The 25,418-nt window shown below is 45.3% G+C and overlaps 2 protein-coding genes across 2 annotated transcripts in view; one reads left to right on the forward strand and one right to left on the reverse strand.

Moving 5' to 3' along the window:
• LOC135519201 (ephrin type-A receptor 6-like) overlaps window positions 1-25,418 on the forward strand; it is a 166,548-nt gene that overhangs the window by 90,486 nt on the left and 50,644 nt on the right. The window lies entirely within an intron of this gene.
• On the reverse strand, window positions 14,118-16,132 carry LOC135519199 (apolipoprotein A-I-like). Its single transcript, XM_064944292.1, has 4 exons — window positions 16,061-16,132; window positions 15,890-15,943; window positions 15,547-15,697; window positions 14,118-15,414 (listed from the first exon to the last, which is right to left on the reverse strand). The coding sequence occupies exons 2-4, from the start codon at window positions 15,927-15,929 to the stop codon at window positions 14,838-14,840; spliced, it is 768 nt and encodes a 255-aa protein (XP_064800364.1). The 5' UTR covers window positions 15,930-15,943; window positions 16,061-16,132; the 3' UTR covers window positions 14,118-14,837.

Here is a 25,418-nt window from a genome sequence, read left to right on the forward strand (position 1 = left end):
GGGCCAGGGGAAGGAGGAGACAGGTGGAGGAGTAGATGGAGGGCCAGAGGAAGGAGGAGAGAGACAGAAGACTTGGGAAAGGAGGAGACAGGTGGAGGAGTAGATGGAGGGCCAGGGGAAGGAGGAGACAGGTGGAGGAGTAGATGGAGGGCCAGAGGAAGGAGGAGAGAGACAGAAGACTTGGGAAAGGAGGAGACAGGTGGAGGAGTAGATGGAGGGCCAGAGGAAGGAGGAGACAGGTGGAGGAGTAGATGGAGGGCCAGAGGAAGGAGGAGACAGGTGGAGGAGTAGATGGAGGGCCAGAGGAAGGAGGAGAGAGGCAGAAGACTTGGGAAAGGAGGAGACAGGTGGAGGAGTAGATGGAGGGCCAGAGGAAGGAGGATACAGGTGGAGGAGTAGATGGAGGGCCAGAGGAAGGAGGAGACAGGTGGAGGAGTAGATGGAGGGACAGAGGAAGGAGGAGAGAGACAGAAGACTTGGGAAAGGAGGAGATAGGTGGAGGAGTAGATGGAGGGCCAGAGGAAGGAGGAGACAGGTGGAGGAGTAGATGGAGGGCCAGAGGAAGGAGGATACAGGTGGAAGAGTAGATGGAGGGCCAGGGGAAGGAGGAGACAGGTGGAGGAGTAGATGGAGGGCCAGAGGAAGGAGGAGAGAGACAGAAGACTTGGGAAAGGAGGAGACAGGTGGAGGAGTAGATGGAGGGCCAGAGGAAGGAGGATACAGGTGGAAGAGTAGATGGAGGGCCAGGGGAAGGAGGAGACAGGTGGAGGAGTAGATGGAGGGCCAGAGGAAGGAGGAGAGAGACAGAAGACTTGGGAAAGGAGGAGACAGGTGGAGGAGTAGATGGAGGGCCAGAGGAAGGAGGAGACAGGTGGAGGAGTAGATGGAGGGCCAGGGGAAGGAGGAGACAGGTGGAGGAGTAGATGGAGGGCCAGAGGAAGGAGGATACAGGTGGAGGAGTAGATGGAGGGCCAGAGGAAGGAGGAGAGAGACAGAAGACTTGGGAAAGGAGGAGACAGGTGGAGGAGTAGATGGAGGGCCAGAGGAAGGAGGAGACAGGTGGAGGAGTAGATGGAGGGCCAGGGGAAGGAGGAGACAGGTGGAGGAGTAGATGGAGGGCCAGAGGAAGGAGGAGAGAGACAGAAGACTTGGGAAAGGAGGAGACAGGTGGAGGAGTAGATGGAGGGCCAGAGGAAGGAGGAGGCAGGTGGAGGAGTAGATGGAGGGCCAGAGGAAGGGGGAAGAGAAGGACATGCTCTAGAAAGAGGGGAGTTTTTTTAATCAGGGGAAGCAGCTGGCTAATCGTGTGTGTCACCAAAGCAATCAGGGACAGGCAGTGAGAGAGAGAGAGTGTGTGCTCCTCTTCAGCAGACTCTCTAGTACAAATATATATTAGTATCGCTGAAGGAACTTCACTTTAATCATGTCCTCTCCCAGTTAAAGTGTAGATAACATTTTCTGATCATGCCTGTTGATATCAAAACCTCCTCCCCTTCCTCTCCTCTCCTCTTCTCATTTCCCCTTTCTCCTTTTCTCCCCTTTCTCTCCTCCCCTCCCCTCCCCTCTCCTCCTCTCCCCTTCTCATCTCCCCTCTCCTCTCCTTCTCCCCTTTCTCTCCTCCTCTCCTCTTCTCCCCTCCCTCCTCCCCTTCTCTTCTCTCATCCCCTTCTTTTCTCTCCTCACCTCTCCTCCCCTTATCTTCTCTCCTCCCCTTATCTTCTCCCCTCCCCTTATCTTCTCCCCTCCCCTTATCATCTCTCTTCTCCTCCCCTTATCTTCTCCCCTCCCCTTATCTTCTCCCCTCCCCTTATCTTCTCCCCTCTCCTTATCTTCTCTCCTCTCCTCCCCTTATCTTCTCTCCTCTCCTCCCCTTATCCTCTCTTCTCTCCGTCCCTATCTTCTCTTATCTTCTCCCCTTATCTTCTCTCCTCCCCTTATCTTCTCTCCTCTCCTCCCCTTATCTTCTCTCCTCTCCTCCCCTTATCCTCTCTCCTCTCTTTCCCTTATTTTCTCTTCTCTCCTGCCCTTATCTTCTGTCCTCTCCTCCCCTTATCTTCTGTCCTCTCCTCCCCTTATCTTCTCTTATCTTCTCTCCTCTCCTCCCCTTATCTTCTCTTATCTCCTCCCCTTATCTTCTCTCCTCTCCTCCCCTTATTTTCTCTTCTCTCCTCCCCTTATCTTCTCTTATCTCCTCCCCTTATCTTCTCTCCTCCCCTTACTTTCTGTCCTCTACTCCCTTATCTTCTCTTATCTCCTCCCCTTATATTCTCTCCTTCCCTTATCTTCTCTCCTCTCCTCCCCTTATCTTCTCACCTCTCCTCCCCTTATTTTCTCTTCTCTCCTCCCCTTATTTTCTTTTATCTCCTCCCCTTTTCTTCTGTCCTCTCCTCCCCTTATCTTCTCTTATCTTCTCTCCTCTCCTCCCCTTATCTTCTCTTATCTTCTCCCCTTATCTTCTCTCCTCCCCTTATCTTCTCTCCTCCCCTCCCCTTATCTTCTCTGATCTCCTCCCCTTATCTTCTCTCCTCTCCTCCCCTTATCTTATCTCCTCCCCTTATCTTCTCTCCTCCCCTCCCATTATATTCTCTTATCTCATCCCCTTATCTTCTTTCCTCCCTTTACTTTCTGTCCTCTACTCCCTTATCTTCTCTTATCTCCTCCCCTTATATTCTCTCCTTCCCTTATCTTCTCTCCTCCCCTTATTTTCTCTTCTCTCCTCTCCTTATCTTCTCTTATCTCCTCCCCTTATCTTCTCTCCTCCCCTTATCTTCTCTCCTCTCCTCCCCTTATCTCCTCTCCTCCCCTTATCTTCTCTCCTCCTCCCCTTATCTTCTCTCCTCTCCTCCCCTTATCTTCTCTCCTCTCCTTATCTTCTCTCTTCTCCTCCCCTTATTTTCTCTTCTCTACTCCCCTTATTTTCTCTTATCTCCTCCCCTTATCTTCTATCCTCTCCTCCCCTTATCTTCTCTCCTCTCCTCCCCTTATCTTCTCTCATCTTCTCCCCTTATCTTTTTTCCTCCCCTTATCTTCTCTCCTCTCCTCCCCTTATCTTCTCTTATCTCCTCCCCTTATCTTCTCTCCTCTCCTCCCCTTATCTTCTCTCCTCTCCTCCCCTTATTTTCTCTTCTCTCCTCCCCTTATCTTCTCTTATCTCCTCCCCCTATCTTCTCTCCTCTCCTCCCCTCCCATTATCTTCTCTTATCTCATCCCCTTATCTTTTCTCCTCCCTTTACTTTCTGTCCTCTACTCCCTTATCTTCTCTTATCTCCTCCCCTTATCTTCTCTCCTCTCCTCCCCTTATCTCCTCTCCTCCCCTTATCTTCTCTCCTCCTCCCCTTATCTTCTCTCCTCTCCTCCCCTTATCTTCTCTCCTCTCCTTATCTTCTCTCCTCTCCTCCCCTTATCTTCTCTCCTCTCCCCCCCTTATCTTCTCGTATCACCTCCCCTTATCTTCTCTCCTCTCCTCCCCTTATCTTCTCTCCTCTCCTCCCCTTATCTTCTCTCCTCTCCTTATCTTCTCTCCTCTCCTCCCCTTATCTTCTCTCCTCTCCTCCCCTTATCTTCTCTTATCACCTCCTCTTATCTTCTCTCCTCTCCTTATCTTCTCTCATCTCCTCCCCTTATCTTCTCTCCTCTCCTTATCTTCTCTCCTCTCCTCCACTTATCTTCTCTCCTCTCCTTATCTTCTCTCCTCTCCCCCCTTTATCTTCTGTCCTCTTCTGTACTAGTAGTCCAATCTCCAATCTCTATGACAGAGTGCATGTATTAGGCCATATACAGTGTACCGAGCCCATGTAGAGTGTTTTATAAAGATGAGGGATGTGTGAGTAGATGGTGTGTACTGTGATCACAGGCAGGTAGTGTAGTGTAGAGTAGTGTAGTGCAGCAGTGTGGCCTTGCAGGCAGAGAGAGTGGTAGTAAATACAGGCCAACTCAGCACTGTGTTATTAGCCTGTGATTTATACTGCTGTGGCTTAGAGAGCGCCCTTAGCATCACCGCCACACCACAGCCCTGTCGCCACCTTGTTTTCCATTCTTCTCTTTTATTATTTCTTATTGTTGTAGCATTGTCAAGAAGGAACCCGCGGCGTACACCATGTGTATCCTGTATGACTAATAAAATGTGGAACTTGAAGTTTGAAACTTCTATTACAGGTACATGTGGTGTGTGTGCGTGCGGGACGAGGCTCCCAGGGACAGGACTTTGTGTCGGTATGACCTTTCACGACCAGGGTCATCTCCATCATCACTGACACACACCCACATTAGTCTTATTTATAGCCCCTGTACAGGGAGATATGGAGCGACAACAGGATTGGATAAGTGTATTAATAAATGTATTTGACAGCTTGTTCTTTTTCCTGTACTGATTTATCAAAGTATTTATCCTAGTAATGTCTAACTGCTTCTTTTTTCTCTCTCTCTCATTCTCTCTCTCTCATTCTCTCTCTCCCTCTCTCTCTCTCTCTCTCTGTCTCTCTCTGTCCCCCTCTCTCTCTCTCTCTCTCATTCTCTCTCTCCCTCTCTCTCTCTCTCTCCCCTCTCTCTCTCTCTCTCTGTCTCTCTCTGTCCCTCTCTCTCTCTCTCTCTCTCTCTCTCTGTCTGTCTCTCCCCCTCTCTCTGTGTGTCTCCCCCTCTCTCTCTCTCTCTCTCTCTCATTATCTCTCCCCCTCTCTCTCTCTCCCTCTCTCTATCTCTCTGTCTCTCTCTACCCCTCTCTCTCCCCCTCTCTCTCTCTCTCTGTCTGTCTCTCCCCCTCTCTCTGTGTGTGTCTCCCCCCCCCTCTCTCTCTCTCTCTCTTTCTCCCTTTCTCTCAGTCTCTCCCTCTCTCACTTCCTCTGTCTCTGTCTGTCTGTCTCTCGCTCCCTCTCTCTCTCTCTCTCTCTCCCTCTCTCTGTCTCTCTCTCTCTCTGTCTCTCTATCTCTCTCCCTCTCTTTCTCCCTTTTTCTCAGTCTCTCCCTCTCTCACTTCCTCTCTCTCTCTGTCTCTCTGTCTGTCTGTCTCTCTGTCTGTCTGTCTCTCTCCCTCTCTCTCTCTCTCTCTGTCTCTCTCTCTCTCTCTCTCTGTCTCTCTCTCTCTCTGTCTCTCTTTCTCCCTTTCTCTCAGTCTCTCCCTCTCTCACTTCCTCTCTCTCTCTGTCTCTCTGTCTATCTGTCTGTCTGTCTCTCTCTCTCTTTGTGTCTCTCTCTCTCCCTCTCTCTCTCTCTCCCTCTCTCTTTCTCCCTTTCTCTCAGTCTCTCCCTCTCTCACTTCCTCTCTCTCACTAACTCTCTCAGCACATATCCATGTTTTAAAGGTAGGTGTTTGTCATAGTATAGAGTGTCAGTGCATGTTATTATATTTTAGATTCACATCCTCCTAATGTAGATTTATAAGGCTGTTTTTATCAGGTTAGTAAAGACCAATGACATATCATACAGTTTAAACACATGTATAGTGTTTGGCCTTTAGTGTGCTTTTACTGTAAAAGGCAGTCCATCTTTTCTTTACCCCTTTAGTGTGCTTTTACTGTAAAAGGCAGTCCATCTTGTCTTTACCCCTTTAGTTTGATTTCATATATTCTTTGCTTTCAACAAGTTTTTCAGTCTTTGTTCCAATAATCTACAACTCAACACATTTTGTGACAGGCGGGATAAAACACATCCATAATTGTTAGTCCTGTGGCTATTAAATGATAGGGTGTTTTAGTAATTTAGCACTAATTCTTCTTGCAGTTAATGTCTCTCAAACTTAATGGGAATGAAGAACTGTTACAACTGGTTACTGAAGAGTGAAGTTTTAAAACTCAGAACAGACAACATGCACGCATGAACACAATAACAACACACCCCATCGAACACTCAAGACTGACAGCTCAGATCCATTGCTTGGGTGTAAAAACCTTCTGCCTGTTTTACTAGTGTCACACATAGCAGAGCTTTTATGCACGTAAAAAATATCCCAGAGATATCAATTCCGCTTGATCGTGTGGTATTGTCCAGCAGAGCAGGGATGTAAGCGATAATGCGATAATGCTGTATATTATTGGAACGCTCCTCGGACCATCAGAATGAACTATGATTAGAACAGTCTGTGTTGTAATGTGCTGTATTGCTTGAAATGTGTTAGAGTTGGTCTGTAATAATGTGCTCTCAGGTGGGGCTTCTCATGGTGTGTGTCTGCGTCTAGGCAGACAGAAATAACCATTGTATCTCTACTCTCTCTCTCTCTCTCTCTCATTCTCTCTCTCTCTCTCTCTCTCATTCTCTCTCTCTCATTCTCTCTCTCCCCCCTACTCTCTCTCTCTCTCATTCTCTCTCTCTCTCTCATTCTCTCTCTCTCTCTCATTCTCTCTCCCTCCCTCCCTCCCTCCCTCCCTCCCTCTCTCTCTCTCTCATTCTCTCTCTCCCTCTCTCTCTCTCTCTCTCTCTCTCTCTCTCTCCCATTCTCTCCCATTCTCTCTCTCTCTCTCTCTCTCTCTCTCTCATTCTCTCTCCCTCCCTCCCTCTCTCTCTCTCTCATTCTCTCCCCCTCTCTCTCTCTCTCTCTCTCTCTCTCTCTCTCTCTCCCTCTCTCTCATTCTCTCTCTCTCTCCCTCTCTCTCATATTCTCTCCCTCTCTCTCTCTCATTCTCTCTCTCTCATTCTCTCTCTCTCTCCCTCTCTCTCATATTCTCTCCCTCTCTCTCTCTCTCTCTCTCTCTCTCATTTCTCTCTCTCTCTCTCTCTCATTCTCTCTCACCTCTCTTTCTCCCTCTCTCATCTCTGCCCTACCACCAGCTGCACCCATAATAACAGTACTAGTTGGAGAGGAGAGGGGGAGGAGGAGGGAGAGAAGAGGGGGAGATTAAAGAGAGAAAGGAAAGGGAGAAAGAATATTATTTTTAAGCAATTTCTCTCTCCATTCTCTTGCTCAGTCTGATAACTTGTTTGGTTTTAGAATTCCATTTTGTGTAATTATTGTACCTCAGAGCTACCTAAGGATAAAGGTGAAATGGAGAATGAATCTGTTTTCTCTCTATTTACTGTCCATTTCTAAGTATACTGAGCAACTGTTTCTGTCTCGGGCTCTGTTTCCTCAGCCCATGTGACAAACTGTAAGGACGACACACACTGACGACACACAAGGACGACACACACGGAAATGATTGGGACACGCTATATCAAACACACAATTACACCACACTCTAACTATGAAGACAAGGATATATATTCTTTGAGAAGGTGTATTTGTTGTTAATATAAGGTGAGGGTTAGGGGTCAGGGCTAAAGTCTCATTTGGGTGAATGATCCCATTACAAACCAACTCAAGTTCAAGTTTGTTTATTCAGCATATACACGATATACACTGAGTGTACAAACAATTAGGAACATCTTCCTAATATTGAGTTGCACCCTCCCCTTTTGCCCTCAGAACAGCCTCTAATGGCCGGGGCATGGACAAGGTGTCGAAAGCATTTCCCAGGGATGTTGACTCCAATGCTTCCCACAGTTGTCAAGTTGGCTGGATGTCCTCTGGGTGGTGGATCATTCTTGATACAAATACCCAAACTGGTGCACCTGCACCTACTACCATACCCCTTTCAAAGGAACTAAAAGAGGCTGTCTTCCCCATTCACCCTCTGAATGGCTAACATACACAATGAATGTCTCAATTGTCTCGAGGCTTAAAAATCCATATTTAACATGTCTCTTCCCCTTCATCTACACTGATTGAAGTGGATTTAACAAGTGACATCAATAAGGGATCATAGCTTTCACCTGGATTCACCTGGTCAGTCTATGTCATGGAAAGAGCAGGTTTGTTCACTCACTGTACATGGAGTACACAGTGTAATGAAATGCTTACTTCCAAGTTCCCGTCTCGGCAGTGCAGGAACAATAGAATGAAAGGAATGGATAAAGAAAGAGTAGTAGAAAATAGGTTTTTGTCAATGAGATAAATATGGAATAGTGTCTCTCCCTCTCTGTTCCAGCCCCCCCCCGCCATAGTATTGTACTGTAGTGCATTCACTTGTACAACAGATCAGTGACATGTTGTCCATTAGTGTTGATGAAAGGTAGATGTACCTGCCTGTCTGTCTGAAGGTGTGCGGAGATCCTCTGACTTCACCAGGTGTGTGTCCTGCTCTCATCTCCAACCTCTACCTCCCCAACCCTCAGATCTCCTCAGAGAGAACAACGCCCTGCACTGGGGCTGTGCGTGTGTGTAGAGCTGATCTGACTGCTGTTGCTCTCAGAACTGAGAGGGGTCAGGGGTTAGAAGTCAGTTGGTGTCTGAACCACTCTGAGGTAACAATAGGAGACTCTCCAAACTATGCGACAGGTGGTTAGAGCTTTGGACTAGAAACCCGGAAGGTTGCTGAATCGAATCCCCGAGCTGACAAGGTACAAATCTGTCATTCTGTTCCTAGGCCGTCATTGTAAATAAGAATTTGTTCTTACTTTAACTGACTTGCCTAGTTAAATAAAGGTTCAATTTTAAACAAATAAAACGACCCATTGTGCTCATATGCCGTCCATATTTTTACAGTGGATGTTTTTATTTAGGTAATTTAAGCTGTAATCTGCTTCTTTTAAAGAATGATAAATGATCTGCTTTTAACTTTTTAAGAAAAAAATGAAAACGTACATTACTATTATCTATTCAAAGCTCCTTTGAAATGTTTGGTCTGCTACCTTTATGGACCCGTAGCCTCCCTTGATGTTCGCAGTTTTAAATGAACAGACAGCCCACTCCACCTTCTAACCATGCCTTGACTTTGAAAGCTGATATTCAAATAGGTCTGAGTGTATTTCCGGTTCTGCAGAGGGGAGGTGTGTTTGGCTGTATGAGATGACAGGTGCTTCTTTCAGTGTGCATAATGTTGTTTGCTCCAGTGTGTATCTTTCACAAGGAGAACTCAAGGTTAGAGCACAGAGCTCTAGCAGAGATCTGGTTAAATCTACTTCTGCGTGCAAGAGAGAGAGAGAAACAGAGAGAGAGAGACAGAGAGAGAGAGAGAGAGAGAACCTGTTGTTGTGTGGTTGAATTAAAGAAGTATTCCTGGTTCTATTTTAACTCGCTTTAGGAACAACTCATACTTTTCTAGGTTTCACAGTGCAAAGTCATGTTCATTCTCTGGTTCTAGACACGTCTTCATCACTATAACAGGTAGGTTATCTGGCGATAGCCCAATCACTATACTACACCTGTCTTCTTAAGGAGAAACTGTCTGTTAGAACACCCCCAGGAAACTATGTTAACTGGAACAGAGGGTTCCACTTCCCAAATTCAGGATGGATTTTGAGATGCAGATGTCATAAAGTCAGAGTTCCTGAACCAGGGCACAAAGTAATTGGGAATATAAACTGCTGTGCTTTCCCAAAAAGGTCTGCTGAGAGATGCTGCAAGCAGATGACAGCAGGCTTCACACCCAGAAAATAGGCTATTTCAAACATTCATGTATTGATATAACCCAGAAAACATCCCAAGCCCTTGCTTGCAGTGCAGTGTGTCAACTACACTACGCCCCTGTGTTCATCCTTTAAACTAACGCTGTATTTGTAGATATTAGTATGACTGAGTGGCTGTCTCAGTCTAAGTGGTTTGTATATTGGGAGGAGAACGCAGTCAAAATGCTGTGTGTGCACCCTTGCACAAAAACACATACAGAACACACTAACACAGGGAAATGCTGTGTATGTGTATCCTTGCACCTGTAATGAAGTGATTATGCTGACTAAGAGAGAACAGTGCTGTAGTCACACACACACATACACAGTGCTGTGTAATGATGGTAGCTAACCTAAATGGCTTGGTGCATCGCTGATAATTACCCTGGCAGGCCTCTGCTATTGAAACCCCTAAACAGATCAAGGGCAGCGAAATAGGAAATAGTAGACAGTAATATGAAACTGCAGCTCGCTCTACCTTCTGCAGGATGAGAGATGAACGTGTGAAAGAGGGATGAGGAGAAGCGCAGAAGTCAAAGCACATCTGGAGTTCTATAATTCTGGTTGAAACAGAATCAGGTATACAGAGATCTGGGCGGAAGAACGCCTCAGTAATAGAAAACTACTGTAGAGAGGACATCCAGGGTCATTGCACTGAGACGAACCAACCCCAAAGCCTAACAGATGCACGCAGGGAAGCACACAGTCACACACACGCACACACCCAATCACACACACACACACACGCACACCCACTCTCTCTCACACACACAGGGAATAGAGTGTCCTCCGACTCTGAGTAGTAGTAGTTATTACTATGAGATCCAGGGAATCAGAGAGAGGGGTTGGAACTGTGTAAAGAGTCCACTCAGGACTACTGAAGGACACAGCTGACAGACTGGGAGGAGGCTGGAGGATGTACTGTAAAGAGAAGTGAGGAGGCTGGAGGATATACTGTAAAGAGAAGTGAGGAGGCTGGAGGATGTACTGTAAAGAGAAGTGAGGAGGCTGGAGGATGTACTGTAAAGAGAAGTGAGGAGGCTGGAGGATGTACTGTAAAGAGAAGTGAGGAGGCTGGAGGATGTACTGTAAAGAGAAGTGAGGAGGCTGGAGGATGTACTGTAAAGAGAAGTGAGGAGGCTGGAGGATATACTGTAAAGAGAAGTGAGGAGGCTGGAGGATGTACTTTAAAGAGAAGTGAGGAGGCTGGAGGATGTACTGTAAAGAGAAGTGAGGAGGCTGGAGGATGTACTGTAAAGAGAAGTGAGGAGGCTGGAGGATATACTGTAAAGAGAAGTGAGGAGGCTGGAGGATGTACTGTAAAGAGAAGTGAGGAGGCTGGAGGATATACTGTAAAGAGAAGTGAGGAGGCTGGAGGATATACTGTAAAGAGAAGTGAGGAGGCTGGAGGATGTACTGTAAAGAGAAGTGAGGAGGCTGGAGGATGTACTGTAAAGAGAAGTGAGGAGGCTGGAGGATGTACTGTAAAGAGAAGTGAGGAGGCTGGAGGATGTACTGTAAAGAGAAGTGAGGAGGCTGGAGGATATACTGTAAAGAGAAGTGAGGAGGCTGGAGGATGTACTTTAAAGAGAAGTGAGGAGGCTGGAGGATGTACTGTAAAGAGAAGTGAGGAGGCTGGAGGATGTACTGTAAAGAGAAGTGAGGAGGCTGGAGGATATACTGTAAAGAGAAGTGAGGAGGCTGGAGGATGTACTGTAAAGAGAAGTGAGGAGGCTGGAGGATATACTGTAAAGAGAAGTGAGGAGGCTGGAGGATGTACTGTAAAGAGAAGTGAGGAGGCTGGAGGATGTACTGTAAAGAGAAGTGAGGAGGCTGGAGGATATACTGTAAAGAGAAGGGAGGAGATGGAGGATGTACTGTAAAGAGAAGTGAGGAGGCTGGAGGATGTACTGTAAAGATAAGGGAGGAGGCTGGAGGATGTACTGTAAAGAGAAGGGAGGAGGCTGGAGGATGTACTGTAAAGAGAAGGGAGGAGATGGAGGATGTACTGTAAAGAGAAGGGAGGAGGCTGGAGGATGTACTGTAAAGAGAAGGGAGGAGGCTGGAGGATGTACTGTAAAGAGAAGGGAGGAGATGGAGGATGTACTGTAAAGAGAAGTGAGGAGGCTGGAGGATATACTGTAAAGAGAAGGGAGGAGGCTGGAGGATGTACTGTAAAGAGAAGTGAGGAGGCTGGAGGATGTACTGTAAAGAGAAGGGAGGAGGCTGGAGAATGTACTGTAAAGAGAAGGGAGGAGGCTGGAGGATGTACTGTAAAGAGAAGGGAGGAAGCTGGAGGATGTAGTAAAGAGAAGGGAGGAGGCTGGAGGATGTACTGTAAAGAGAAGGGAGGAGGCTGGAGGATGTACTGTAAAGAGAAGGGAGGAGGCTGGAGGATATACTGTAAAGAGAAGGGAGGAGGCTGGAGGATGTACTGTAAAGAGAAGGGAGGAGGCTGGAGGATGTACTGTAAAGAGAAGGGAGAAGGCTGGAGGAAGGTACTGTAAAGAGAAGTGAGGAGGCTGGAGGATGTACTGTAAAGAGAAGTGAGGAGGCTGGAGGATATACTGTAAAGAGAAGTGAGGAGGCTGGAGGATGTACTGTAAAGAGAAGTGAGGAGGCTGGAGGATGTACTGTAAAGAGAAGTGAGGAGGCTGGAGGATATACTGTAAAGAGAAGGGAGGAGATGGAGGATGTACTGTAAAGAGAAGTGAGGAGGCTGGAGGATGTACTGTAAAGATAAGGGAGGAGGCTGGAGGATGTACTGTAAAGAGAAGGGAGGAGGCTGGAGGATGTACTGTAAAGAGAAGGGAGGAGATGGAGGATGTACTGTAAAGAGAAGGGAGGAGGCTGGAGGATGTACTGTAAAGAGAAGGGAGGAGGCTGGAGGATGTACTGTAAAGAGAAGGGAGGAGATGGAGGATGTACTGTAAAGAGAAGTGAGGAGGCTGGAGGATATACTGTAAAGAGAAGGGAGGAGGCTGGAGGATGTACTGTAAAGAGAAGTGAGGAGGCTGGAGGATGTACTGTAAAGAGAAGGGAGGAGGCTGGAGAATGTACTGTAAAGAGAAGGGAGGAGGCTGGAGGATGTACTGTAAAGAGAAGGGAGGAAGCTGGAGGATGTAGTAAAGAGAAGGGAGGAGGCTGGAGGATGTACTGTAAAGAGAAGGGAGGAGGCTGGAGGATGTACTGTAAAGAGAAGGGAGGAGGCTGGAGGATATACTGTAAAGAGAAGGGAGGAGGCTGGAGGATGTACTGTAAAGAGAAGGGAGGAGGCTGGAGGATGTACTGTAAAGAGAAGGGAGAAGGCTGGAGGAAGGTACTGTAAAGAGAAGGGAGGAGGCTGGAGGAAGGTACTGTAAAGAGAAGGGAGGAGGCTGGAGGATGTACTGTAAAGAGAAGGGAGGAGGCTGGAGGATGTACTGTAAAGAGAAGGGAGGAGGCTGGAGGAAGGTACTGTAAAGAGAAGTGAGGAGGCTGGAGGATGTACTGTAAAGAGAAGGGAGGAGGCTGGAGGATGTACTGTAAAGAGAAGGGAGGAGGCTGGAGGAAGGTACTGTAAAGAGAAGTGGAAGAGAGGAAATAGAGAGAAAGGAAGAGGAGAGAGGAGGATGGCAGATGGTAGTGTAGAAGGACAGATAATGAAATGAAGTAAAGAGGGGGAGTGTAGAAGAAAATAGAGGGGGTGAGGAAAGAGAGGAGAGAGGTGGAAGCTTGTAGTTCTTAACAATAAACTAAGGGTTTGATTCCAAAATGCAATAAATGCCAATTTTTCACGTATGTCATAGCATTTTCCTTGATGGCCAAAATGCTACATTTTTGTCTAATCTGACCAGAGTACTTTCTTCCATATGATGGGGGAGTCTCCCACATGCCTTTTAGCGAACATCAAACATGTTTGCTTATTTTTTTCTGGCCACTCTTCCGTAAAGCCCAGCTCTGCAGAGTGTGTGGCTTAAAGTGGTCCTATGGACAGATACTCCAATCTCAACAGTGGAGCTTTGCAGCTCCTTCAGGGTTATCTTTGGTCTCTTTGTTGCCTCTCTGATCAGTGCCCTCCTTGCCTGGTCTGTGAGTCTTGGTGGGGGGGCCTCTTGGCAGGTTTGTTGTGGTGCCATATTATTTCCATTTTTAAATAATGGATTTAATGGCGCTCCGTGGGATGTTCAAAGTTTCAGATATTTTTTTATAACCCAAACCTGATCTGTACTTCTCTTCAACTTTGTCCCTGACCTGTTTGGAGAGCTCCTTGGTCTTCATGGTGCCGCTTCCTTGGTGGTGCCCCTTGCTTAGTGGTGTTGCAGACTGGGGCCTTTCGGAACAGGTGTATATATACACTGAGATCATGTGACACTTAAATAAAGTCCACCTGTGTGCAATCTAACTAATTATGTGACTTCTGAAGGTAATTGGTTGCACCAGATCTTATTTAGGGGCTTCCGAGCAAAGGGGGTGAATTCATATGCACGCATCACTTTTCCATTTATTTATTTTTTATAATTTTTTTGAAAGAAGTAATTTTTTTCATTTCACTTACACATATTTTGTGTATGTCCATAAAAATAAATGTAAATTACAGGTTGTAATGCAACAAAATAGGAAAAACGCTAAGAGGGATGAATGCTTTTGCAAGGCACTGTATATCGAAAAAAAACATTGTAAAACTATGTGCTATGTGATATTTGCACAATATGAGACAAATGTATTATATTCATATTTATTTATGTATTGATACTTTATTACATGTAACTGTTAAAACCCAATCGGGATGCTTTTCCTATTAGAGTTCTGTTGTTTGGGGTGGATATATAGCGGTTTGCCACAAAACAAGATGATTTGTCTCTCTAAAATAAAATGACCTTGCAATATGTTCTAAACTAAGTCATGTCTGTCTTTTCACTAGCCCATGTCATGGTAAGACAGAAAATATCTATCTCCTTCATAATGTGTCAATTTACCAATATTTCTGAAAATGAATATATCGCATTTTGTAATTAAACTCTTCAAACTTTACTGAGGCATGTTTGGTTTAATTCAGCCCTGTGTCTAAACAGCCTTTGTATTTTACACATTCTCCACCTTCAAATTCTCAATTTCTTCTACCTCCCCTGGCAGGGTGTGTGAGGGAGTGAGTGTGTTTCCAGAGTGGAGAGTTGGGCCTTTTGCATCATTGCTGTTCACACTATTAACACATTAGAGAGGCAGGCGATCTTCCAGAGGCCTGCCGGTATGGAGACAAACACACAGATCTGCATGTAGACGTCAGAATACACACAACTTGATCAGGAGATGGAGAGTCCCGTAACTGATACAGTGAAACAGCATAATAGTGGTACCTACATTTACATATTGGCCCTTTTGCACTTTGATGGAAAATGACTCATCAGTACACAGTTCTAGTAGACCAAGTAAAATCAGTCCGATTACTGGATCTTCTTGGTGAAGGAGTCCCAGAGAGCAGCTAGTTGGGCCTTCAGGTCCTGGGCCAATGGGTCCAGCTTCTTCAGCTCCTCTCCATAGGGGGCCAGGTTCTGCTGGAGCTCCTGGGTTCTCTGGGTCAGCTGTGTCTGGAAGCTCTGGGTCAAGGGAATCATGCTCTTTTGGAACTCTTCCAGGTTCTGGTCCATTTTCTGTTTCAGCTCCTCAGTGTAGGGGCCCAGCTGTGCCTGCAGCTGCTGCACACTCTTCTCCAGACTTCCCTTCAGCTCCTCACTCTTCTGGAGTAAAGTGGTCTTCAGGGTGTCAGAGTCCAGGGCCTCAGCGTAGGTGGTCATGTCCCTTTTCAGCTCCTCCACCTGCCTCTGGATGTCTGCGTTCCACTCGTCAGAGTAGGGCTGCAGCTTGGCTGTCATGGTGCTCAGGTCCTTCTCCAGACGAGCCTTAAGCTGCTCGGCCTCCTGGGAAAACTTTGCCAGCAGGTCCTGAGTCAGAGGAGTCACCTGCCCGCGCATGGCCACGGTGTACTGGTTCACAGCATCAGCACTCTTAGAGACCATGGTGCTATGGAGACAGAGAGAGAAAGGTTGACACAGAGGCAGAGTTATTGAGGTTAACAAACAGCTAGTTAGTTCAACTCAACAGTTGTTATGAAACACCATTATATTGTGTTATTTTCTACATATTGAGACTTACTTGACTTCGTGTGCCACCTCTGACTGTCGGATCTTCTGTAGGGTGTCCTCAGCGGTGAGTGTTGCCTTGGCGACGTAGTCCCAGAATGCATCTTTCACCATGTCCAGCTGTTGCTGAGACGGGTCCTGCCACAGGCCATCGGCATTGCACCCTTTAAGAGAGGCCGTGGATTCTTTTATTTTCAGTCTAGACTGGAGGTTACTTGAGATGATACATTTACTCCTTTCATTGATATTACACTACTGTTACATTTAGTATTGTCAATTTGCTCCCTGTCAAAAATACAAACACCACAGCCAAGTGTCGATAAATGAAAACATATTAAAACGTATTCTCCACTCACCAGTGAAAACAGCAAGAGAAAGCAGCACTAAGACATTCATGACTGGGCTGTAGGCTGTTAATTGGAGAAAAAAATACAATTGGTGAATGAAATATTAAATTCAGTTTCTCATCCCAGATATTATTGTAGCCTGTGTGATTACAAAATGCCTAGAGGCAGCTAGTGTCTTACCTGCTTGAGAGAGCTTGTGTCCTTGTTTCTGGTAGTATTGTGTACTGCAGGTATCAGGGCTGTGTGTATATATAGGGGACTGGCAATTGTAGTGAAGAACAAAGTCCAGGACTGAGTGTCCTGCTGTATGTCCTCTTGTCACATCGACTGCCACATCACATCCTCAGTACTCTGGGGACACGTTATGGGGACCCAGATGACCTGCTGACACCATCCATTTTAGGGTCGTCATAACAACGTTAGACATTACGGGACAGTTTCCCAGCACATATTAAGCCTAGTCCTGCACTAAAAGGGCTTTAAATAGAGAATGCTTTGAAAATGTGTTTTACTCTAGGACTCTATAAACCTATGTCTGGGAAACTGTCTCTGTAGTTCTGCGGTGTTACTTCATCTATAGGGGATGAAATGGCTGAAGAATTGGTTGATAGGTAAAAGCTCATTATTATTCACTTATTTGTATATCAAGTATGTCATTCGGGTCTGACCGCTAGCTGAACACTGTCTTCCAGATGAGGGGTGAAATTAGAGATTGATTAAATATGGACTAAATGTAGACTTGATTCAAATGTCAATAGAAATGAATGAATGAATTACATTAGTCATGGAATGATGTGTTGGGAAACAAGTGGCAATGTAAATACGTATGGTGACACTCTGATGACTCAGTGGACTCTGAACTTTCATATTGCAATGTCATATGATAAGAAACATCGCCAGGTTAATGTTTGTCTGAAGTTCTCTTGTGGTCAGGATTTTGTCTCGTAGAGATGCTTCTTGTTGTAAAATGTACACTAATCGTATCGCCCACCACAAAAACAAATCATAAAACTCTATATAGAGGGAGTTAATAAATCCAAAATACACATACATGTTTACCCCAAACACGTACATTAAATACATTTTTTGAATGAAACAAATATTTGAACTTCATATAGCCTGACAAGAACTTTGACCCCCAACCCAGTAGAGATTGTTTTGAGAGAAGGGATTGTATTTCCTTACACAACCAAGTCCTACACTTAATACTCAGTCAGATAAAGCTGAATTGTTGCACTCAGTCTTTCAAGTGAAATTACTGATCAGAATTCATACCACAATGCTATTGTTGTTTATGGAACCAAATGATCTAATAGGTAGTTGCTAAATGCTGACTCTTCTTTAAAAGAAAATTATCTTAAGGGTTTCAGTATATTTTCCAAGTCAATAAATTCAATAAATTCAATTGATTCCTGATTCCTATCAGTGGAGTCGGAAATAAAGGCCCTCACTCCCTGTCCACTCTCCTGAGAGTAGAGTTTCTGTATCACCACAAGGCTGCAGGGCTGTTCCACTCCTAATGATTGGGTGGAGGAATTCACAAATGAACAAAACTCAGAATAAAAACAACTCAGGGTCAAAATAATGCTTGTGAGTGTAATGTTTGTGAAAATGGCTATATTATGAAGTTCTAACATATTAGTTGTGGCTGTTGTGTTTGGTTGTTTGTGTGATGCACAAACATGGAGACCATCATCACAGAAACCGTTGGGTCAAGCTCTTCAGCAACCTCAGCAGGCCAGACAACCTGCCCCTGCCTCTGGAAAGCAGCTAGGACAGGGTTAGGACAGAGTTTGGGAAACCCTAATGTAGAGGACAGTAAAAAGGTGTCATGTGGAGACCCAAGCATCAGTGCTCCTGATTGTGACACCTTAAATAAATAAATAATGTTCCTAAATGTTACATTTGCTTGACCATCATCCTACCCTGATAACAGTGACGGTCAGTTGTTGGTGCTGCTGGCCAGGGATGCCACTCTGCCCCACCTGGAACAGGATTCAGACCCAGCACAGAGGAGTGTCATTACTGCCCTATTGGCTGTCTGCTGTCTGAATGAAGCACACAGCCACTCACGCACAAAACACATCTATCACCCTGTGAGTGTGTGTGTGTCTCTCGCCCAACCGCTCACGGAGAAAGCCCATCTATCAGGCTGTCCATCGCTCGCTCTCACGCCTGCATTACGGCCCTGACCTTTTTACCATCTGTCTCTCTGCCTGGGTATAGGCGGACAGGCTGTGTGTGTGTGTGTGTGTCTGTCGAAGGTCCCAGCACCCATGGAGAGCTAAATCTCATTCCCCAGCCTGACGGATGACTGCTGCTGAGAATGTAGGACACACACACATAGACACACACAAACACTCACACACACAGACGTTCACTTTGCCCTCAAACTTGTGGTCTCACTTCATTTATCCTGCTCTGGAGGTGCGGTTGGAGAGAGAGAGACATGAGAATATGAAATATATTCTCCCGGTAGAGTTTCACTCTATAGTTTCAACACGATGATTCTGCTTACAGGGTGAGTAATCTGACTAGAGAGAGATCTGTTACACACCTGCTGTCATCTGAAGTCATAGACCTGATCTGAGGGCTGTGCTGCTTTCCTTGCTTATTTTCTAGTTCCTACTCTTAATAAAACACTAACTTCAACAATGGAGAGAGGTGTTGAATTAGAACACTGAACCTCGTAGGAAAATAGACCGAGGAAAGCACAGAGCAACATCAATAAGAGAAGGAGAAGGAGAGGAGAGAGGATGGTGATGTAGGAGAGAGAGAGGAGAGAGGATGGAGATGGAGGAGAGAGGATAAAGAGAGAGAAGGAGCGAGAGAGAGGATAGAGAGAGAGAATGCGAGAGGATAGGGATAAAGGAGGGAGAGAGAGGGAGAAGGAGAGAGGATAGAGATGGAGGAGAGAGGATAGAGAGAGAGAATGAGAGAGGATAGGGAGAAAGGAGGGAGAAGGAGAGACGATAGAGATGGAGGAGAGAGGATAGAGAGAGAGAATGAGAGAGGATAGGGAGAAAGGAGAGAGGATAGAGATGGAGGAGAGAGGATAGAGAGAGAGAAGGAGAGAGAGAATGAGAGAGGATAGGGAGAAAGGAGAGAGGATAGAGAGAGAGAATGGAAAAGGATAGAGAGAAGGAGGGAGAGAAGGAGAGAGGATAGAAAGAGAGAAGGAGAGAGGATAGAGAGGGAGAAGGAGAGAGGATAGAGATGGAGGAGAGGGGATGGAGAGAGAGAGAGAATGAGAGAGGATAGGGAGAAAGGAGAGAGGATAGAGAGAGAGAATGGAAAAGGATAGAGAGAAGGAGGGAGAGAAGGAGAGAGGATAGAAAGAGAGAAGGTGAGAGGATAGAGAGAGAATGAGATAGGATAGAGAGAGAGGAGGAGAGAGGAGAGATAATAGAGAGAAGGAGAGAGGATAGAGAGAAAGGAGAGAGGTTAGAGAGAGAAGGAGAGATAGAGAGGGAGGATAGAGGATAGAGAGAGAAGGAGAGATAGAGAGAGAGGATAGGGAGAAAGGAGAGGGAGAGAGTGGATAGAGAGGGAGAAGGAGAGCGGATATGGAGAAAGGAGAGAGAGAGGGGGGGGATAGAGAGGGAGAAGGAGAGAGGATAGAGATGGAGGAGAGAGGATAGAGAGAAGGAGGGCGAGAAGGAGAGATAGAGAGGGAGGATAGAGTGAGAAGGAGAGGGGATAGGGAGAAAGCAGAGATAGAGGGGGAGAAGGAGAGAGGATAGAGAGAGAGAAGGGAAAAGGATAGAGAGAAGGAGGGAGAGATAGAGAGGGAGGATATAGGATAGAGAGAGAAGGAGAGAGAGAGAAAGGAGAGAGGTTAGAGAGAGAAGGGGAGATAGAGGGAGGATAGAGGATAGAGAGAGAAGGAGAGATAGAGAGAGAGGATAGAGGGAGAAGGAGAGAGGATAGGGAGAAAGGAGAGAGAGAGATGGGATAGAGAGGGAGAAGGAGAGAGGATAGAGATGGAGGAGAGAGGATAGAGAGGGAGAAGGAGAGAGGATAGAGATGGAGGAGAGAGGATAGAGAGAAGGAGAGAGGATAGAGAGAGAGAAGGTGAGAGGATAGAGAGAGAATGAGATAGGATAGAGAGAGAGGAGGAGAGAGGAGATATGATAGAGAGAAGGAGAGAGGATAGAGAGAAAGGAGAGAAGTTAGAGCGAGAAGGAGAGATAGAGGGAGAATGAGAGAGAGAGAGAGAGAGAGAAGGAGAGATAAAGAGAGAGGATAGAGGATAGAGGGACATAGAGCTGTGATTGGGATGCAGCGGTGGGGAAAAGGGATGGAGATAGAGGGAAAGAAGGATAGACAAATGTGTGTATGGGGTGCAGCAGTGGGAAAGATGGAGCAGAAGATAGATAGGTGTGTGAGGTGAGGTGTGTGTGACTGTGTTGCAGTGGAGCGTAGCAGGCAGCAGGCCATGGAGTCATTGACAAGAGGTGAAGGGGACATGCTTCCTCATTCAGAACTATCCCGCTGACCTATGGGACAGTGTGTGTGTGTGTGTGTGTGTGTGTGTGTGTGTGTGTGTGTGTGTGTGTGTGTGTGTGTGTGTGTGTGTGTGTGTGTGTGTGTGTGTGTGTGTGTGTGTGTGTGTGTGTGCGTGTGCGTGTGCGTGTGCGTGCGTGTGCGTGTGTGACAGAGCAAAAAGTCACCCTCCATCCTATTACAGTGATGTCAGATGAATGTGGTTAGATCAGGGTCTGTGCTCTCACAGCTCTCTGCCCTGATAGAGTATTTCTGTGGCTTAGAATTAGCCCACTGAGGCAGTCAACCAAAGCCGTACAGTACCTGCAGGAGCAGATGGGCTAGCGCTGGTGTGTGTGCGTGCATGCGCCTGCGTGTATGTGTGAGCCAGGGGATTTGGGCTTCTGTAGACAGCCACATCCTGGGATTTACTGAGAGCCAGACCATTGTCAGCAGAGAGAAAATCCATCCGTTTCTTCACCTTCCTCTGTCTCTCTCCTCCTGTCACTCCATCTCCACATTATCTCCACTCCCTCTGTATCTATCCCCCCTTTTTACCTCTTCTCCTCTCCCTCCCTTTCTTTCCATCCATTCCATCCCTCCATTCTCTTACTCACTGCAGGCTCCTCCTCCTAAAGACAGAGAGGAAGCCTAGGCCTCAAAACGGTCTTGGCTGAACATCAACACAGTGTGTCAACTAACTTGTATGTTAGGGAAAATCTGGCAGTGTGAGTCGATGATATTACTCTGACTATCAATTTACCAACACCCCCCCCCCCCAAAAAAGACGGAAAATCTTTAGAAATTACATTATGGTACTGTTGATTTCCCCTGCTGTTATGTTGGCTCCACGCTATGGAGAGATGGAGAGACCAATACTCACTAGATCTACAGCATGGGGAAATTAAGCGTGTGCATGTTGTTCTGGCAACATTCATAGTTCTGAGAGCGAAAGAGAGAGAGAGTGTAGCGTGAACACTGGAAGTTGGGAAGTACAGGGAGTGCAAATGTAATAATAAGTAGAACATAGTACAAAACAAGAAACACGAAAAGCGTACAAACATGAAACAGAGTCAATAAGGCCTGAAGAAAGAACCAAGGGGAGTGACACATATAGTGGAGGTAATAAGGAAGGTGATGGAGTCCAGGTCAGTATCATGAGGCGCAGGTGCACGTAACGATGGTGGCAGGTGTGGCAGGTGTGCATAATGATGAGACAGGATCTGGAGCACAACGAGAGTGGTTCTTTAAAGAGTTACCATCTCCCGAATTAAACTAGGTCTTTACCTATCACATCTATAAACAGTCAACTTATTAATCATAACCTCGTATCATATCATCATTCTGAACTGTCTTAACCTCCTTGCATCTGCAAAAACCTGAACCTTACTTATGATTCAGTACTACACAAATTGATTTAATGATTTATTTACTAGCTAATTAAATGGTAACACAGAATAAACATACACACTTAATACATTAAAAACAGGTCCCTAGCGGAATGACACAACATGGATGCTTATTACAAAAGTGATGGAGGGGGGTAGAGAGGGACAAAGACAGCAACTACTCTCACTTACAGTAATCATATACTTTCCACACGAACTGCCGACCTCTTTGAGTAAGGAATTGTGAATGTATTTACGGGAAATGTCTTGGTTCGCCGGATCTCTCTCGGTGGACAGGGCCGCCTTGGAAAGGGAGTTGGGCCTTTTCGCGGCATGCTTGCATGGCTCTGATTGTCCAAAATGGTTCCAACAAGTCTCATACTTTTGTCCTTCCCTGTAGTTATCTGGTGACTTATCATGTAGTCTTGAACCGAACTATAGAGTTTATTTTCCTTCCATTCGCTCCTGAAGATGCTTCTTTGAAGATAGGCTAGCCAGCCGGGTCGATGGTCTCCAGTGGGGTGATGAGAGTAGCGTAATACAATGGTTTGAGCAGAGTAGTAGGATGGTCCTACATAATTCTCTTTCGAAGATACTTTACTTAGGACAGCTAATCAGCCGTACCAGTGATTGTCAGGGAGTTGAGTTTATCGTCTCTACCTCTTGTTGAGATTCAAAGTTCAGACCACTTTAAACGTGCAGCTGCAGCTTGACGCTTTTCTGGTCTGGTATGTTAATTTCTTTACCAACCATTTATTCAGGTAGTTTGAAAGGGGCAGTTCCGTCAGGCTGACACGCTCTCTGACCTCACTTGGGGGCATAACTTGTTACTTTCAAAGTTTATGTAAAGCAATTATCTCTTATAGCTCCTCAAATCACGTCCCTCTCTTAACAAAAACACTTTAATAATTTTTCATGTTACATGCACAATGCATAGGATGGACACTTCATACATGTAGTGGGTATACTTTCCAAGTTACAGTATTTCCTTTATAACATGTTTAATGACATCACAAAACAACAAACAAAATGACATTAGTGTTCTATAGATCACCTCTGATCATTCCCCATGTTCTATGTTAGAAATATTGCTCCAGTTTTCGCTTTTGAATGTGTTAAAGTATCTTGAAACAAAGAACATTCCTTTGGTGAATATTGGAGAGGAAGACCTGAATCTTCTCTTCTTGATTTACAACAGGACATGAGTTGTTAATCCTCACCAGTTACACCCCCTCCCCCCTCTGTGGGTGAGAGGGGAACTGATTATTCATTGCAAACCTGATCTGACCTATTTGGATTCTCATGGTCAGTCATGACAGTGGTAATTAAGACGGATAGAGAGATCATTACTCTGTGTTTCCTCTGAGCTGCTGCAAAAAGAGAAGAGCGACCTTTTGAGACACACCTGTCTCTGTTCACACACACACACACACACTTCTGTCAGAGGTATTGCTGGCTAAACTGAGCAGGAAGGTGCCAGAGGGAAGCTCTAAAATACATTTCCTCTCATCACATAAATGCTCCCTCTCTCCTCTCCCCCCTCCCACTCTGTCTCTACCTCTAACAAATCCAACCTCTCAGTTGCTGTGTTCTCTCTCACTTCTTAAGTCTAAACTAGGAATTGAACTAGGGCAGTAAACATTAGTCAAAGATGGTTAATTAAACCTCCCACAGAACCAAATTATCTGTTTGTATTTGTGACCGACCGGGTCGATTCGGTCTTATGTGGCAAAAAAATGTATTGTGTTTTTTTACATTGGATGAAAGTAGACTCATATCATTCACTACAGTTGAGTAACAATGGGAAAGTAATTCTGCTTTGAAAGTTGATAAACTTTCCTAATGGTCCTTGAATTTTTTGGCACCTACTGGAGAGCTCTTCTTTGTCTACACCCATTCAGCATTGTTCACACCCTCTTAAGCTTTAGCCCCACCCATCTCTTTAACGATTCACATGCGAGGCTATGTACTAAACAACCAAAGATTTCAAGACTAAAGGCTTGTTTTTACTATTGGTGTGTTCGTAAATTTAATCTGGAATACCAGAGTGCGCTCTGGGCGTTCGTAAGCTCAGTGTTGTCAGATTGTCAATTTGGAAATTCAGAGTGTTTCACTCTCAGAGCTTTCGGAGCGCACACTGAACGCACTGGCCGAGGAGTAGGGTTGATCCAATCGTTCTGACCTCACAACAGCAGTCAAACACCCAAGCTAGCTGGCTAACGTTGGTTAGCTTGCTTGCTACTTCCAGACACAAATGAGAGAACAGCTCACTCTGACCATTTTACTCACCCTAGCAGAGCTGGTTAGGCTGTTTTTATGTTATCCAGAGCGTTGGTGACTGAAACTGTGCTGCTGACAACAATTTAATGACGCTTTTTTGCCAACATTTACAGACTGGCCATATTCAATGGGTGTCGTAAATTCGTCAGTTATTCTGCACTCTGGCAAATTTACCAGCTACATCTACAGTTATCACAGTAACATCATAAACATTCTATTGAAATAGTTGTTTAGACACATAGCTAGCAAGCTAAACAATAAACCATAATCCCAACTCATAACTTTACTACCCTATATGAATCTGTAGGTAGCTAACATTAGGCTATAACAAGAAATGCAAATGTCTCTGAGATGCAAATAATATTGCTAAACAGATCATACACATAAAGTTAGCTATCTAGCCATCCAGCTAACATTAGCTAGCTAACAGTACACTTTAACTTCTAATGAAAATTATTTTTTGACAAAATTAGAAACGTGTAATATCTGAAAATATCTGAAAAAAATATACTTGTATACCTGGATCGACGCTTCTCCCTCTCTGTCATGGATGCCATGGTTGCCCATAGTTTGAAGATGAAATCCGGAGACAGGTGTTTTATATAACATTTACCATTCCTCTCTCAACTCAGTTTCAGGACATGGTCACTCGTGGGGTGTGTGAAATAAAACCTAATAATAATGTGTGCCTTTAGTTTGCATGTAATCTGGCCTAGTAGGACTGAGCTGGGATATTATGTTGAGAAAATTGCAGTGTCACTAAGCTAAATCACAGTTTACCAAAGAGTGAGTTTGGGCTGCTGGATGTGTGTTTATGTGTGAATTATCATCATACATATGTTCCTAGTTTCTCTCTCTGGTGTTCTGTGCACTGTAAGCTTGTGGGGAGCTGTTCCAGCTTGTGCAGTGTATTCTACACTTAGAACTACTGATCCAAACTAGTGTCTTACGTCAGTTTCTATTGTAGTTTTATAATCACACTGAAAACATGTGTAACAGTTGTATTCAAAGTCGTGGTTGTGACCCCAACAAAAGATTATGAGTACAGATTATTGTATGGGACAATATACAAATGTTTTTGTGAGAAATAATTAGAAAAATGCAATTTTATTGAGTTTGAATAACACTGCTGTGGACCAACTGGCTATGACCATGTCTATACAATTCCAGTCCATATAACTATTGTAACTATTCCCCAGGTCGTTGCTGCAGATGAGAACGTGTTCTCAGCCAACTTACATGGATAAATAAATAAAATATAGCCTTATAGTGTTACTAGGACTCCAGCTCTATACTCCCTCCATCCATACAGTTCATCTCTGAAGTGATATCCTGGGATCTGCTGTGCAGATAACCCAGCTAGTAAATAATCAGACCTCTACACA

This window comes from Oncorhynchus masou, chromosome 29 (assembly GCF_036934945.1).
Source record: "Oncorhynchus masou masou isolate Uvic2021 chromosome 29, UVic_Omas_1.1, whole genome shotgun sequence".
Lineage (NCBI taxonomy): Eukaryota > Metazoa > Chordata > Actinopteri > Salmoniformes > Salmonidae > Oncorhynchus > Oncorhynchus masou.

Excerpts from the sequence above, each read along its gene's own strand:
- LOC135519199 (XM_064944292.1), bottom strand. The coding sequence starts at position 15,929 with ATGAATGTCTTAGTGCTGCTTTCTCTTGCTGTTTTCACTG. Across the intron at positions 15,698-15,889 it reads TTCTCTTGCTGTTTTCACTG|GGTGCAATGCCGATGGCCTG; the intron begins GTGAGTGGAGAA and ends CCTCTCTTAAAG. Across the intron at positions 15,415-15,546 it reads GAGGTGGCACACGAAGTCAA|CACCATGGTCTCTAAGAGTG; the intron begins GTAAGTCTCAAT and ends CTGTCTCCATAG.